At 49.7% G+C, this 17,498-nt stretch overlaps 1 protein-coding gene across 2 annotated transcripts in view; it reads right to left on the bottom strand.

Annotated features, from left to right (window-relative positions):
- GRK3 (G protein-coupled receptor kinase 3) overlaps positions 1-17,498 on the bottom strand; it is a 114,366-nt gene that overhangs the window by 37,530 nt on the left and 59,338 nt on the right. For both annotated transcript variants that reach the window (XM_028527900.2, XM_036014533.1), the window contains 6 exons: positions 14,659-14,760; positions 12,816-12,890; positions 7,889-7,950; positions 4,814-4,865; positions 2,557-2,648; positions 731-830 (listed from right to left, as the gene is read on the bottom strand). In XM_028527900.2, the coding sequence (XP_028383701.1) occupies positions 731-830; positions 2,557-2,648; positions 4,814-4,865; positions 7,889-7,950; positions 12,816-12,890; positions 14,659-14,760 (483 nt within the window). The remainder of the gene's footprint in view (positions 1-730; positions 831-2,556; positions 2,649-4,813; positions 4,866-7,888; positions 7,951-12,815; positions 12,891-14,658; positions 14,761-17,498) is intronic.

Genomic DNA, 17,498 nt, shown 5'->3' with positions numbered 1-17,498 from the left:
CGAAGAGCCAAGTCTTCCTCCTGGGTGATGCCACTGACAGAAAAAAAGTCAGAATGGGACACTCTTTTGCAAGTAAAGACACAGGGTCAAAGCGTGTTTTTGCACGCGCTGAGCTAAACATACCGGCTAGACATACAAATTACACGCCCAAAAGGCAGGCACACAGCCCTGGAAATGGAAATCACCAAAGACCACAGCAGGTGCAAAGTGGCAGGTGCTGAGAAATAAAGTCACCTCAAAAGGAAACACTGCCTGGGACAACCCCCCAGGGACGATTCAGAGTCGGCCAACCCCGGGCGCTTCCTCTCCGTCTGTGTGGGAAGGGCGCCGGGACACTCCCCCATTTCTTCTCTGCGGGTGGGTCCTCCTCAGTCTCGCAGTCGGTTCTCAACTACCCCTGCTGTTCTTGTCGCCGGTAGGATTGCTTTCCTGCCTTCCCTCCAACCATCTTTCACAGAGAAGTCAATCGTAACTAAGCACTAAAGGGAGAAGGCGTGGGTGCTCCCGGTGATGGGTACAGTCCTCTCCTAACTCCAAAACGCAAGAGCTGACACCTGAATTGGACGCCATCTCAGTGCCCCTGTTCCCTGTTGCAAATGCCAACCTGCCCAGGGACTGGCCAGCCCCCTACAAGTCACCGGAAAATGCCTGCATTTCGAATACACCGTCCTACTATCAAACAAACAAGGACATTAAAACAAACAAGCGATGTTCAAAATTCAATACTTACTCCTGTGCTCACAAGCGACAACATAATCCTCTCGTTCAAGGCTAACGTCTCGCCTTGTTTCATCTTGATCCTCTTCTTGTCTAAGCATTTCATTGCGTACCTGGAAACACAAACATCGCTGAGAAGTCAGCACTGGGGACACACCCAGACTGACGGAGACACGGCGTACCACCCTGGGGGAGCCTTCTAAAGACTGGGGCAGTGTTTAAAAGAAGCAAACTGGCACCCAAGCGCCATGCAAAAAAATGTCATTACGTGTATGAAGAGAAGGGAAACCAAGCCCCTCTCGCGGGGGTGGGGGGCGGTACGACCCCCCTCCTTGGCCGTGGGCCGTGCAGAGTGACTTCCAAAGGGCACAGCATGGAGAAGGGGGAGAGCAGCTTCACGGTACAAACGTCTGACAGACACGACCTCAGCCAAGGGATCAAGGTCAACGTCATCAGTGCTACTGCACTCAGACAACAGGTAGCTTTACTATGATGTGGTGGGAACGGCATCTGACCGCGGGGTCTTCCTTCTGAAGGCCCATAACTCCAGTCCCACTGAGGGAAAGAAAGGCAGCAGACAAAGGCCTGAGCTGGAGGACAGGCTTACTGCATGTGCCAGCTTTTGAGAGTCACGTAAAATAACAAATGTGCATCAAGAGACAAGTTGATGCTATTTACTTCTGCAACATCATGCAACAGGCTACACATTCAATTACCTCAACAAGCTGCAACAATGAGGTAAAACTAATAAATGTAGTGAACTGTAGTAAGCGATAAGTGAAGTGCATCGTGTAGGCTGGAAGGGCCCACCGGGGTGAGTGCAGGACCGAAAGGACGTTTTCCTAACAGGACTCCGCTCTCACAGCGCACCCTCACTTTTACTTCTTACGACAAGGCAGGCACGTCTTCTAACCCTACTTCACACACTAGGGCACGGAGGCCCCGGGAGGCCCAAGCTCGGCCCAAGCGAGGGAGACAGTGCGGAAGTGCGTGTGCCCTAGCCGTGCGACTCCAGGGGCCCACACTCCAGGTCCCTGCGCTACCTGTCCCGGCACGACACCAGGCTTCAGACACCCGGGCGCCAGGCACCGGGCTCGCCCTGCACGGGGTCCCAGAGCGGGAAGAAGAGCAATGGGCACAAATCAGTGAAGGTAAGTTCCAGCCCCCACATGATAAAAAACACGCCAACCACTGGTCTAGGACAGACGCAGGCAGGGGCTGAGTGGCAGGCCCCAGGTGAGGGGACCCCAACTGCTTCTTCTCACGCCAACTCACTGATTCCGTAACCAACCTCACAGACTATGCCACCTGCCCGCCGTTCTGACCCGCCTGTCACTTCCTCAGACTTCTAGGTCTGTGTCTAACAAATCGTACTTTTCCATTGTGTTTTGCCTTCTGAAATGTGTTCTTAAACTGCTTCTCCATTAGCAGAAATCCCCCCGCCCCACTTCAGAACTCCACCTGCACTTCCTAGAAGACCCTTCTACCCGGCTCACAGGCACTTAACTGCCTCGCATCAACCCCCATGAGATAAGTGACTGCGGTGAGACATGGAACCCCACGATCTCGACCCCCGTACCAGGGCACCTGCCCTTGCCATGGGCACCCAGCTACCCATCTCTGGAAGCCACGCCCCCTGGGATGCTGTACCATCCCAACTGCACACACTAAGTCCTGGGTGGGTCATGATTTCGGAGAGAATGTCTACTTCTTTCAGAGCTACATGACTTCAAGAGCGAGATCCGGGGCTTCCAACCATCCGTGCAGGGATTTGCTTTGGATGCAAGCACAAAGTCCTCTTCACAGCCCCAGAAAAATGCGTGAGCACCGGACACTTACATCTTCCCAGTGTCCGCCTTCCTGCAGCCGTACACTTCACCGAAGCCTCCCCGGCCGATGATCCTGTGTACGCTGAAATCATTCATGGTCAGCTGTGAATTCAAAATGCAAGACGGGATCATGCAGCTGCGTGAAAACTATGTTGTAAAGATTTACTTCCGTGCAAAACACAGACCAGTTGCTGAAGCGGCAGCTCTGCGGGAGGGACCTGCCCTTTCCCTGGCGGACGCCTGATGCGGACAGAGGAGCCGCACGTGGCGGCCAGGCTCCCCAGGACCTCCTCCGGCTCCACCCCTGAGACGCACAGAACGGAGGCACCTGGGGACATGACAGAGCGGAAGCCGCGCCAGACTGCTTTTCCAACCTCATCACCCTTAGGCTGCAAGACACATCCCTTGAAGACAAGTGATTGTGAAATTTCCAGTCAAAATGAAAAGCAGCTGCAGCTACGCTGGAGCCTCGAGTTTGGGAAAACTCGGCACTTCCAGGCCCCGGCGTGGTGGAAAACTGAGTCCACGGCGAGGGCATCAGCGCTTCCCTAACCGGGAGCCATATGGTCAGAACACCCAACAGATGCTGGCCATGTGAATTTTTTATCGATAACATCAGCGCAGAGAGGGGACTCGTGCTGGGCATGTGAGCGTGAAACAAGCCTGAGTGTGAGCGAAGGACACACAGAGGCTTTATTCATAAGCACTTTCCCCTTGTGTCAATGCTAGCTCAGTAAAGCTCTGCTTCATGCGGACTTCTAACAGCTCTGGACGGTGCAAAGGCAGCTAGAAAACCCGACCGTCATGGAGCGAGGCCTCTGGGTAAGAGCAAACGCCCGCTGTCCACACACCCTGGCAATGAAGGGTCGGGTTCCTGAAGGCTCTCCCAAGAACCCCTTAAAACTCCATGCGTGCGCCAGGGTATGGGCAGCTGGCCCACTGGCCACCCCGGGAAGCATCCCACGGGATGCTGAGAGGACACCAGGCACGGGCATGAGGAAGATCCACAGCAAATATCAGGGATTTTTTTTTTAAGATTTTATTTATTTATTTTTTTTAGAGAGGGAAGGGAGGGAGAAAGAGAGAGAGAGACAGAGAGAGAGAGAGAGACAGAGAAACGTCAATGTGCGGTTGCTGGGGGCCATGGCCTGCAACCCAGGCATGTGCCCTGACTGGGAATCAAACCTGCGATGCTTTGGTTCGCAGCCCGTGCTCCATCCACTGAGCTATGCCAGTCAAGGCGGGATTTTTAAAAAACTATGTATTATTGCCTTTCATCAGGAAATGTGACGGAAAGGGGAGATTAAAAAAATAGGTAAATAAGCCCTGGCTGGCGCAGCTCAGTGGATTGAGCGCGGGCTGGGAACCAAAGTGTTCCAGGTTTGATTCCCAGCCAGGGTACATTCCTGGGTTGCAGGCCATAACCCCCAGCACCCGCACATTGATGTCTCTGTCTCTCTCTCTCTCTCTCTCTCTCTCTCTCTCTCTCTCCCCCTTCCTTCCCTCCCTAAAAATAAATAAATAAAATCTTTAAAAAAAATAGGTAAACAAAAACCAACTCCTCTTCCAACAGAACCATTCAAGTAAAAAATGCTAAAAAAATGCATCCAGCTGACAATTAATTAATTTTTCCCCACTGCAAGCCCACGTGTGGGGGGGAGGGGGGCGGGCAGGTGGGAGAAGGCAGGAGAGGCCGCCCAGAGAAACGTGCGTCCTAAAGGCGAGGCAGCGAGAGCCCGGGGCCTGGCGCTCCTGACGCTGACACGAGATGCAGCACCGAGGAAGCACATGGTGGAGGGCGGCCAGCGTCTGAGGGCTGCTCTCAGCGCCCTCAAAACAAAACAGGAGACTCTGGTCTAACAAAAAATGTCTTCGTCTGTGTTGCACGATCACACCTACTCACTCGGGAAAGGACAGGCACTTTTACCGCGGTGGCAGAGGACAGACACAGGCACACGAGAATCACGTCACGCAGACTTGTACTTGCACTGCTATTTCTGTCCAAGGGTCAGCCGCTGCCTAAAATACCCTTTCTTAAGTCAATAAACACATTCCGACGGGAGCATGAAAAAGGAGAGTTAGAAAACCCAGCGTGTTTACAGCGGGGGACGACGGGGGACGGCTTGTTCGAGCCGAGGCCGCAAGCAAGCACATCTGCTCGGGCGGCCTGTCGCCCTGGGGGGGTCGGCTCTGGGACCCAGCGCTTTCTTAGGAGCCGGAGGGAGCTTTTATTTTAAGAAAGAAAGGAAGGCGAAGATGATACTCACGTGGATATTTAATTCTACGTTCTTCCACTGGCAAAATCTAGTGAACTTGTCACTGAAAAAGAACACAAACGATTACTTGAAAAGTGAAACATCGAATTAACCGGATTTAGAGAGCGGCGCTGGAAGAGAAGCCAGAATCGCACTCCCCTAACAGGGCAGGTTCCTATAATGCGCCCTCGCTAGGCAGCCCCGCGGCGGGTCTGCTTTATGCTTCGCAGGAGAGGCACCACGGTCCTCCTTTACCTGCCCGCACACTTCAGGGGTCTGTCTTAATCCACCCTGTTCCACGGGCCCACCCAAACCACATATGTAAAATCACATGTTAGTGGTGTGTTTGATTTAACCCCGACATCTCAAAAATTATCATTTCAGCGTGCAGCCCACATAAAGTTACTGACGAGAAACTCCACACTCTTGCTTCTCCTGAAGCCTCTGGGGCCCGGAGCCCAGGTGCGCTGCCGGCCCACACGCTAATGCAGACCGGTCGACTGCACTCCACGCGCTGAGCTGCGACCCCTGGACAACGCAGCTCTAGATGACCAAAAAGTGAGTGTTTACAGGTAACTGTGAGAGCAGCGGACCCCCGACGTGCTGGGCTCCGAAGGCCCACTAACTCAACTCGACAGCCCTACAGGCAGGCACTGTCCATTTCCATTGTACCGCCGAGACCCAGGCCTGCCCAGGGCCACGCAGCGTGAGTGGGCGGAAGAGAATCTAGACCCGGACCACCCACCGCCTCTCCAAGAAGCGCAGTGTCGGGCAGGAGCCCTTGGACCACAGGCATGCTGCAGCGATATGCAGCTGCCTCGGCTGCCGGACGGGCGCTTTGCATCCGTCAAGTAAGAAAAATGTCTACTTAAGAGATACGTTAATTTGATTACTTTTAAGTTAATGTTCTTATTAAAGTACAAGCTACAGGTATTATCAGCATTATAATAAAATGCCCCAAAGGCATCTAAATACCCCAGTTTTCCAGGAACTTCATCGAATATGCATTCCAAGAATTTCTTTAAAATATTTCTGGGGCTAATAAGCAAATTGAAAATCAAAAGCAGAAGAACTCTTTGTTATTAATAGTATCTTTTCCCATTGAATCTAAAATGACTTACAACGAATGTTTCCTTGATCCTCCTAACATCTCCGTGAAGTTGGTAAAATAAACTGTATTTTGAGATTTCATACAGTTTTTTTTAAGTACGGTGAGAGCAAAAGGCGGAACCGCATTGAGCACGCCCTGTGTTTATAACCCCCGGCGGCTCTGTGAGATCCCCGTGCTCTGTCGGCTCCACGGTCCCCGTTCCTCACACACATTCCCAGCTGGCAGCAGGGGGTGGTGCTAGCTCTACACTCTAGCCGGGCAGGGCGAACAGCCCGGGGCAGGGAGAGCCCAGCAGGCCCAGAGGAGGGTGAGGGAGGGAACAGGGAGAGGTTTGGACCCCGAGGCCGGCCAGCGTTAGACTGCTCAGCAGTGGAAGTCCACACTGCCCGAACAGGGCCCGTGGGCCTCGTTCAGAGAAGGGAAGGCCTCCCCACAGACTCCACCCGCCCTGCCAGGACCCTCGGGGGGAGGAGGGGGCGGAGACAGAAGAGGAGCCCTCACTGCTGAAGACTCCCCCTGTATTACTGCACTGCCCTGTGGCCTCACAGAGTGTGGCCAACGCCACCCGCCCCCGCCAAGGACAGGCAGCAAGGCTGCAAGGTTCTATTCATGGAATGTCTGCATTTCAAAACCCAAGCTCCGAACTCTTGGTCTGGTGACGGGTTTTTTAAACACTCATTTGAGAATGTATTAATATAAAAAGCACCCGAAACCAAATTGATTCAAAAATAATCCGAGTATATAAAATAGCTTCACTTGTATTTCCTGTGACAGAGTGACCAGCTCACTCGTGGGGGGAAAGCCACTGGGCAGGTTGAAACTCTTCCCCAGTTTAAATTGCCACCCCCACCTCTCCTCTGCCCCCCAAGGGTCACACAGAAGCCGGGCTGACCCAGACTCGGGAAAGGTCGGGTTCGAGAACCAGGAGCCACGGAGTCAGCCCTGGGCCAGCAGCCGGGCCCCTCCGTGGCTCTGCTGCTCTCTGGCCCAGTTCCTGCTCCCGCCCAGGAGAGTGCGACATCTGTATGCACATTAGCTTCCCAAAGCACTGACTCGCTCCAGGATAAAATTATCTCTTGAACTCTAGTAGAACCACAACACAAAATTGTTTTTCTCTAAATCACTTGAACATGTGGAGGAAAAAAAAAACTGTGATGAAGCAGCATTTGTTCTTAAAGGGCAATTACGGCCCAGCTGCACGGGCTCCGACGAGGAGACGCAAGCACGCTGCCCGTCACGGGTGTGCAGCCGGGCTGCGGGGGGAGGGGGGAGCTCGGGCAGCAAGAACGCAGACTGGGCTTTACGGGGCGTCACCACAGACCAGGGCTCCACTCGCTGACACCGGCGGGGAGGTGCAGGACACTCAGACAAGCTGGACACTTTCACAGATGTCGCTGCAGTGTTTCAGACTTCAATGATAGGCACGCTCCTCGGCAGCATGAGTGACCCACAGGGACTTATGTATCAGGTGTGTCAGTGATACGCAGGGTCAGAGACGTGCATCTGCCCACACCCTTCGGATTCTACGAGAGCCAGGTGCACAGGCCTGTCCCACTCTGGGGACGTGGTTCCAAAGGCCGAACAAGTGAGTCAGGTAAACTACAGAGCGGCGCTGGCATCAGCGAAGGTGTCCCAACGGGGTACTTTTCATACTGGGGTTCCCCAGCCTATCTAAGCTTTAGGCCATTTCGAAGCTGAAGAGCCACTAGTCAAAGGGACGTTAGGCTACGAGAATCAAATGACGCTGTGGCGTGTCGAGGGCACGGGCGGACTCGAAGCCGGCCACACGGCACGTGGTCAGCACCACGTGGTGCGTGAGAGAGTCAATGCGCACAGGAAGGGCAGCATCTGCCACGTTCAATGAGGTACGCCTGCACAGTTCAAGATTTTGTATATGTACTAAAACTGCAATATAATGTTCAATGTCAAATGTAGCTCATGAAAAAGATTTTATATATATACATAAAGTTTCGTACCTTTCCATAAATTTTTGGAAAATGTTGCCGCGAAGACTGTCACAGATCTCCTCTATGTACGGCTGGAAGGGAGAGAGAAGAGAGGTCACACCGCGTGAACAGGAAGGCATGAAGTTCATGACCAGCAGCTGAGACTCCATCCGGGCGCGGCTGTGGGTTCGCATCCCTCCCACCGCGCCTTGCACGTGCCCTCCTCGGCACACGTCCGGTTTTCACCAGCAGATCTGTCATCGTGACTGTTTACTTAATAATCGTCCACACCACTCGACGGCACATTCCGTGACGGCGAGGACAGGTCGGTCCTCTTTGCCATGGTAACCCGCCTGCCCAGCCCGGCTCCCGGAGGGTCGCAGACATGTCTGCATGGCCGGGGTCGGCTCAGCGGGGGCTCGGCCTGTGCAGGCCCTCGGGGCTCACACTCGGAGCTCCACGGTGCTTCTTGGTTTGGTGACTTGCTGTCCCCGTCATAAAATTCTTAGTAATTTCCGAACAAGGGGTCCCTTTTATTTCGTACTGGGCCCTGCGAGTTCCGTGGCACATCGTGTAAATGACTATTAATTATATAATTACTACCAATTACGATCATTATAAACTATCAGCATTATTGTTGAGTTTTAAAGACTAAAAGCTAAGGGACCCATGGAGTAAGATTTTTTTTTAATCTTTTTTTAAAGATTTTATTTATTTATTTTTAGAGAGGGAAGGGAGGGAGAAAGAGAGAGAGAGAGAAACAACAATGTGCGGTTGCTGGGGGCCGTGGCCTGCAACCCAGGCATGTGCCCTGACTGGGAATCGAACCTGCGATGCTTTGGTTCACAACCTGTGCTCAATCCACTGAGCTACGCCAGCCAGGGCTGGAGTAAGATTTTTTAATTAGCTATTCTTCTTATTGATTTTCTGCCTCCTGGAGTCAGGAGTTGAAGATAACACAATGGGTGGGGGAGGGAAGGGGGAGGCTCGTCTGCACCCTCATTTTGCACACAGGCCGAGGGCAGACATGTCCCCATGGGTTGTGAGCAAGTTCACGGCCAAACCGCGTGGAGAACAGTCTCCTCCAGTTTCGTGCCGCTTCACAGGCCAACACGCACACAGCCTGGCTTCTACCCTCCATGCGAGGGCCTTTAAACCAAGAACTGCAAAACTATCAAATGCCAACCTTTCACAGTTCAGCACGGAGTCAACTAGATAGTTTGGGCAAATACCTCGATACCCTGCACTCACAGAAAGATGCAAACTCAGTGCTTTTCTGTCTTCCTGGATCATTCTGAAAACTTGCTGACAATAACAGAGGACCAGATCTGACACCGTCCAAGGCAAGTGATGAGACCAGGAAGTCGGCAGAAGCCACAGGAACCGAACGCAGGCAGCAAGAGACAACCACAGCCCTCTGGGAGCCCCGCCTCCTGCGGCAGAACGGAGACTCTCGGGGCTGTCGCCGAGCTGGGCGGGGCACTGGGACTGGCCACTGAAACCAACTGGACTCTGTCCCCTCCTGGCAAAAGGGAAAGCCGAACTATCTCTGAAGCTCTTTCCACTCTGAAATCTTGTGCTTCTAGGATGACGTGTAGTACTGATCTCAGCTAAGTCCTCTCGATGCGAAAGGCTGAGGGCCACAAGCCTCATGGGGGCCACAAGCCTCAAGAGGTTCAAAAGACATCCACAGAGCAAACAGTCAAGCATTCAAAGGTCTATGAGAAAGCTTGATTTGTAGATCACAGACGTCCTATTTATAAAAACAATTATATTACTTTTACATATTTTATCCAACATCCCATGCTTTCTGCTAATAAAATAAAAGACAAAAGTTACTAGAAATTGTTAAGATTGAATAGTATATACCACATTGTCACTTTTCAACAGAAAGAACCACACCATGCGCCAGGTGAGCAGTGCAGAAGCCGGAGCTCTGCGTGGGCTCAGGGGCTGCTTCGCCTCCTGTGATCTGCACAGGGGGACAGTTGTGGTCGTAACTAATCTACAATGCGATCACGAGAACTCAGTAAGATAAAGACTGCTGAGCCCGACACAGGGCCTGGCGTGGTTTAGGCATACTTTAAGGCTAGTACCCGTTCCAACCATTGTCACCAAATGTGCCTATGCAATAGTCTACTTCTAAAGTCAACTCTGCAAACAAAAAGAATAAAAAGCATTTTAGCCCTGACCGGTGTGGCTTAGTGGGCTGAGTGCTAGCTAGCCTGCGAACCGGAAGGTCGCTGGTTTGATTTCCAATCAGGGCACGCGCCTGGGTTGTGGGCCAGGTCCCGGGGTTGGGAGCGTGTGAGAGGCAACTGTCTCTTTTGCTCATACACAACAATGTTTTTCTCTCTCACTGTCTTCTTCCCTTCCCCTCTTTCTAAAGATAAATAAGCAAAATCTTTAATAAAAAAGATTTTTAAAAAGCATTTTATATTTACTTTCAGAGTATTTGTTTCACTCCCTTCTCCTTGATAAGAAATTTCAACTCACACATCATACTTCCTGAGTTCCTTCCTATAGCAATCAAAATAGCTTGGTTCTGGCATGAAGAAGTGACACTATAGATCAATGGAACCGAACAGAATCTGGAAATAAATCCACTCGTCTGTGGTCAGCTGATGTTTGGCAAGGTGCCTAGGATACACTGGGGGAAACGACGGTCTCTTTGATAGCTGGTGCTAATAAAGCTGGGTACCCACAGGCCGAACGAAACTGTTCCCTTACCTCACACCATATACACAAACCAACTCGAGATGACTTTGAGACTTAAATATAAGACCTGAAACCATACACCTATTAGAAGAGAACAGAGGTGGGAAAGCTTCTTGACATGGGTTTGAGCAACAATCTTTTTTCAGATAGGATGTCAAAAGCGCAGGCCACAAAAGTAAAAACGGACAAGCGGGATTGCACCCAACTAAAAAGCACAACCAAGGAAACGAACAACAGAATGAAAAGGCAACCCAGGAACGGAAGAAAATATGTGCAAACCATATATCTGATAAGGGAATAATACCCAGAATATATAAGGAACTGAACTTAATTGCAAAACAAAACAAACAAGCTAGCAAACAAACCTGATTAAAACTGGCTGAGGACCTGAACAGACATTTTCAAAAGAAGGCAAACGAGTGACGAAGAGGCACACTGGACGGTGTCCAACGTAACCAGTCACCAAGGAAAGACACACCAAAACCACCACGAGATGGTCACTGCACACCCATCAGGATGGCTGTTCCCAGAAAGGCGAGATGGGAGTGTCGGTGAGGATGTGGAGGAAAGGAAACCCTTGTGCACTGTTTGTAGGAATGGAAACGGGTGAGGCCACTGTGAAAAACAGTATAGAGGTTCCTCAAAAAATTAAAAATAGAACTACCGTATCATCCCACAATCCCACTTCCGGGTATTTATCCGAAGAAAATGAAATCAGCCTCCTGCAGAGACAGCCGCGCCCCCAAGTTCATTACGGCGGTCAGGACACAGAAACAATGCAAAGTGTCCGCTGTCGGCGAACAAAGGAACAGTGGGAGGGGACACATACAAGGGGCTATCACTCAATCTTTAAAAAGAAGGCAGCCTTGCCACAGGGCAACATGGATGAACGTGGAGGCCACTACGCTACGCGAGATAAGGCAGACACAGAAAGACGAGGACCGTGTGGTCTCACTTAGATGCAGAATTCATAAAAGCAGAGGGTGGAATGGCTGGGGCGACCTGGGGCCCTGGTGAAAGGGTACAGAGCTTTGGTTGCGAGGATGAGTAAGCTCTGGAGAGCTCGTGTGTCATGGGACTGTATAAGGAAGAGACTGGTCTTCAGTGTTCGCACCACACACACACACACACACACACACACACACACGATGAAGCGTGCGAGGTGACGGGCGTGTTAGTTTGATTGCAGGAATCACTCCACAATGCATACACATATTGAAATATCGCACTGCATGCCTAGAATTATTTACAATTTTTATTTGTCAATTATACCTCAATAAAGTTAGGGGGGATTTCAACTCAAAGAATGTCAACCAACCTCGTGGCCAATGACCCTCTATAAACAGGACATGCAAGTGTCCAACGTCTACTTACACTTGAATGTGTTCTGAGGGTGCACGTTACAATGAATTGCACTAACATGCTCCTAATTTTAATCAATTTAATAATGGCTTTTCCTTCACCTTTGAAATAAGAGCCCATTCTGTATCTTTTTTACCACATCATTTTTGTATATATATTTTTATGAACAAATCAGTAGTGTTTTTAAAAGACATTCTGAAGAAGTAGCTTTTAACTGGGTGCTCCCTGAAGGCAGGAAAAGAATGTTGCTGACCTGTGCATCTCACCTGGAACTCTTCCTTCGTGTTACCTGTGCTACAAGAAGAGCTAAAACCAGAGTGGTAGAGCCCAGGTACCGTGAGCCTTAGCAACGTTACATGCAACTGGCTACAAGCCTGCCTGTGAACCTCACCAAAGCCAAGTGGACACTGAGCTTCTGACACTAGAATACCATGGAGACAACACAAAGCAGTTATTCACACTGTGTTTCTTGAATGGAAAAATCTGGTAACAGCGAGCATTTGTGGGCACTGTGGTAATAGGCCCAGTGCAAGGCAACTCACGTGCACCTTGCTCACGGAACCCTCGAGACACACCCCCCTACCCGCCCAGGGAGAGCCCACCGTCATCGCCACCCACACAGATGAGGACCAGGGTCAGGAAAGGCACACAGGTTTCTCCATGCAGGTCCATGATTTCAGAGCCCAAGCTAATGACCAACTAGACTCTACAGAAAGGTCCCACAGCTGAAGAAGAAAAGTCCATCTATTAGTAACTATTGTGGCAGAAAGGTTAACACTCATTTTGTTCCTGTAGCCACATGTCCCATGGCCCACACGTCACCAAGTCCAACGGTTGGCAAATGAGATACGTTCATTCTGAAACACTCTCCTCTTACCTGGAAGAGGGCTGACGTCACTTGCTTCTTCGACAGATGGCTCTGGACATGCTCGACGGCTTGCTTGGAGAATGGCTTTTAAAAACCAAAAACAGTATTTTTCAACAACTATAAAACACAACCAACCTTTGTGGTATACGATACCACAACAGAAATTTAACACAACAATTATTAAACAGGAATCCAGAAACATAAAAATGGTCATTATGTTAACATGCATCCTTTAAAAAAACTTCTGCCAGATGTTTGTGGGCCATGGGAACACACGCTGGCCCCTCTGAGCTTCCGGGTCTCAGACGCCACCCTGGGAGGAATGGTGAGAGCTGAGAGCAGAGGCAGCTGACTGGTATCTGACCCCGCAAGAATTCAAGAGGACTGTGATTCAAAAAAAAGTATGAAGAATTTTATCGTCACCTTATTAACCAAAAACATCCATTGACTAGCTGATAACGGGACACCTAAAAACATAAAATAGCTACAAAGTTGAAATTTCTATATAAGAAAAAAGTGAATGCACGAAGACATGTGCCTAAGTCTGAAATGCCAGGGTTACGAAACTGAGCCAGGGTGTGGTGGAGGCTCTGGGTGAGGGAACAGTTGGCTGTCACCACCACCGAGGGCACCGGCTCTAAAGGAACGAAACTCATCCCACTGACGGCAACTGCAAACTCTGTCCTCCCCAAAAACTTCAACTTATGTCTTCTTCTTTAATGCACAGTAAGAAACACTTAAAAACCGCATCACACTGCTTAAAAAAAAAAAAACCCTCCAAATCGCTGAACAATGTGAAAACTAAGTTGACAGAGGCTTCCCCAGCGGGTATGTGGCACTTGCCACAGTTCAGCTGCCTCCCGCCAAGGCTCGGAGCACCGACGATGAGCTCCAGCCCGGCGATTCTCTCTGCTCTGGGGCAGGTGGGCGCAGAGAACACCACAGTGACACCGCCAGAGGTGCCGCCTAGCACCACCGCTATCCGAACGCCAGGTGAGAACTGAGAAAGCCGCGACCGATGCAGAAGCACCGGTGTGCATCCTCCTCGGGGCCGTGCCGTGGAGCGAACCTTCCGTGAAGAGGGACGCACTGTGTGCCGGCCCTGTCCACTACCGGGGCCACGGAGCCACGTGTGGCTACCGAGCACTTGACGTGTGGCTCGTGAGAAGTCAGGAATTGAATTTTTAATTCCATTTGATTTTAATTAAATTAAACAGCCACTTGGGGCTAGTTACTACCGTACCTGACACAGAGGGCCAGGGCTACTAGGGCATTCCCTTGGAGGACAGTCTTAATGTAGAGAAATTACATGGGAAATTTTTATTACTAATTTCTGCACCCACTCCTGGTAGAGTAATTTCCTAGGAACTTAGTTTATTCTAGTGACCGAGTTGAACTATTCACCTGATTTACAAGAAAAAAATTCAACCATTATTCAACAACTGATGGATACAGTGAATATAATAATTACAATCTTCCTTATTAATTCAAAGAAACCACTGAAGGCTTACATTTATTCTACTTCTGATTAACCTAAATGTAAAAGTATAACTTAAATTAAAAATAATAAAGTTTCACTTCCCTGAGAAAGTCCTGAATTGAGACCAGCCGTTGTTCCGAATTAGCTATTGCATTTCATCATTTTTGGCAGAGAAAGTATCTGTTTTTTTACTATAATAAGAGTATATGGAGCAATGGATGTTGTGTAAGTATCATCAGGAAGCAAATGACAAAACGTGGGTAGCATTTCATTTGTAAGCACCTCCTCCTGTTTTGCTTTCACTCTGGAAACACGGCAGGCTGCCTCGTCGGCACCCACAGGAAGGCAAGAGACCCACAAAGAAATACTTACATGTGAACAAGACAGCAGCTCCCTCATGATGTAGGTGTCGTAAATCTGCCGGCTTCTGCAAAGGCGATCTTCCTCACTCTCGAGCTTCTCATACTCTTTTATCTAGATTTTAGAAAGTCATCGTTGTTAGGCACGTCTTCCTAGAAACCTGCTTTATTAAAAGACATGACTAGCCTTGGCCGAAACCGCTTCCACGCCAGATCCCGAGAACCGTGGGACCCACTAGCCCACAGGAAACCACCGCCCGTGCTGCTGTCACCGTGAAGTTGGGACCACTGAAACCCAACGCCAAACCTACAGGTAAAATTTTTCTGCCCAAATATTTGAACAAATTCAAGGAATAATAAGCCTTCCTGGAATTGTCATCCTTGAAAACAAGTGTAACGAAACGGAAACCTGCGTTCCGGGGAACTGTGAGGCAGGCTGACACCTGGTTAAACAATGCTGATTCTACAGGAGGTTTTCACGAACTGTAATGATCCAGCCACACCGGAAATTCTAGTTTCTCGGGCAAATGGTACGCTGAACCATAACACTGGCTTTATTAAGCACCTTGTGCTTCATAAACTTCAACTTGAACAATAGAAAAGGTAACTCTTTTTTTAAAAAAGATTTTATTTATTTATTTTTAGAGAGGGAAGGGAGGGAGAAAGACAGAGAGAGAGAAACATCAATGTGCAGTTGCTGGGGGCCATGGCCTGCAACCCAGGCATGTGCCCTGACTGGGAATCAAACCTGCGATGCCTTGGTTTGCAGCCCGTGCACAATCCACTGAGCTACGCCAGCCAGGGCAAAAAGGTAACTCTTAGTAGGCCACAGATACTTCAGGCTCTTACTTTTACTATTCAACATTTACTATTACCAGTAAGGCCACTCATTAAAGAGCAGGCAGTCCACTACCGGTTAGCTCCAGACAGGATGTCCTGATTGGAGCAGAACAGCAAAGACGCCACCCCCAGTTCTGGCAGTTAGCTCGTCCTGGTGACCTGGGCAGACAGAGGCCTGACTTCAAGGTGCAAACTTTGAGTATCTACCTACCCATTTGACATTTCCACACCCTCTCTACCCCAGCCAAACATGCTCTTCCGCTCCTCTTCTTTATCACAAAAGTGAGTAAAATCACACTCCTAGTAGCTTAAGCTAAAAAGGAATAATCATCATTTTTTCTCTCCCTTGCTCACACCCCTGCCCCCACCACCCTCTAGATCCAACTCCTTAGCCAATCATCTTGGTTTTATCCTCAAAATACATCATGAACCCAGGTTATGCTTTGGGTCATAGCCGACTAACCGCTAACAGAACAATCCTTTTGAGGGGAAAAAAAATTCTGGACACAGAGAATACACTGAAGCACTGGAATGAGCAAAGTACACTGTTGGGAACCGCCCTGCCTGGTTTCAGAAGCTGTAACCCTCCCCCCACCATGGCTAAGGCTGAGTGAGCAATGAGCGACCTTGGGACCATAAGCCACTAAGGAGACAAAGCTTATCTCCCTGGCAGGGGCACCGAGCCTCTACTCCTTTTACTTCACCCTGCCTGGCCCCCAATGCTTGATTGGTTAGCCAATGACGGGTATGATTCCTTAAGGGAGGGACAACCTAAGACCGTCATGATCGTGGGGGCCCCCAGGGAAGAACTCGGGGGGCTATAGAAAAGGGGTAATGGACCCTCACTCCTCAGCTTTGACATAGCCTGAGTCTTCATTCTGTCTGTAAGAAGTCTCCTAATCTCTTGGCTGCCTTACTTCCCCTGCCTGACTTAAGCCTGAAACAATGCCAGAGGTGGGTACTGCCCTGTGCTGGAAAGGGAGGGTTCCCTATGGCAATCAGGCCTAAGAAAGAATGCATAAAATCCTATGAAACATGCTTTGCTAATACCCTCAATTTAAATGATAAGGGACCAAGCAGGAAGTGAGTTTTTTCCCCACAGATTTATAGCCAGGTAACTATCTGACTCTGAACCAGAATAAGCCCTCAGAGTTCTTTCAATGTTATCTATTGTTTAATCATTTCTGCCTGACAATGATTTCTGAGCTTTACGTATACACCCTGTATTCCTATTCAAATTAAACCCAATAAAAGCCTGTCAAGGCAAGGGTCTGAGGCGCTCTCCCCCTGAGAGAGAAGCCTTGCTGTCCCTTTTCCTCCACAGGACTCGGTCGTCCGTGTGAATTGTCTCATCCACAACGCCTTGAACGCTGCGGGCCGGTATCTGCGTCAGCACACAGCTAATGGGGAAGGGCATCAAAGAGAAGCTGGAAAGTGCGAGAGGAGATTCCTGAAAATAAGGAGCCAGAGGGGCAGCTCCAAAACTCTGTGGATATAAACTGTCACATCTCTGCCGGGCCCCACGATGGCACATGGACATGGCAGCACAAAGAAGAAGTCCAGCTGAGGCGAGAAAACAGAACCAGCTCCATTGCTTCCAGCTGTTTGAGAGGACAGAGCGTGATGGCGAATAAGCCGAGTTAACTACTGAAACAAAAAGCAACACACTTTGGAGAAGCGCCCGTTTCTCCAAACGGCCATCTATAATACATCAACCAAAATGTTCCCGACACAAGCTAAAATTACTCTGCATATGAAGAAACAGGACAATGTGCCCTGCATGTGACAGAACGGACCATGAATGAAGACCAGTCCGAGATGGCTCTGATGCTGGGATCATCAGACAGGGGTTTACTCAAAGACATAACAGAAAATATGAGTGTAATAAATGAAAAAAGAACAGAAAGTAGCAGCAGAAAAATATTAACTATGAAAAGAACCAAATGGAAATTTCAGAACTAGCCCTGGCTGGCTTAGCTCAGTGGATTGAGCTCAGGCTGCGAACCAAAGTGT

The sequence above is a fragment of the Phyllostomus discolor genome, chromosome 13, assembly GCF_004126475.2.
Source record: "Phyllostomus discolor isolate MPI-MPIP mPhyDis1 chromosome 13, mPhyDis1.pri.v3, whole genome shotgun sequence".
Classification (NCBI taxonomy): Eukaryota; Metazoa; Chordata; class Mammalia; order Chiroptera; family Phyllostomidae; genus Phyllostomus; species Phyllostomus discolor.
The sequence above is the reverse complement of the archived record's forward strand: the minus strand, read 5'-3'. Positions and strand labels throughout refer to the sequence as shown.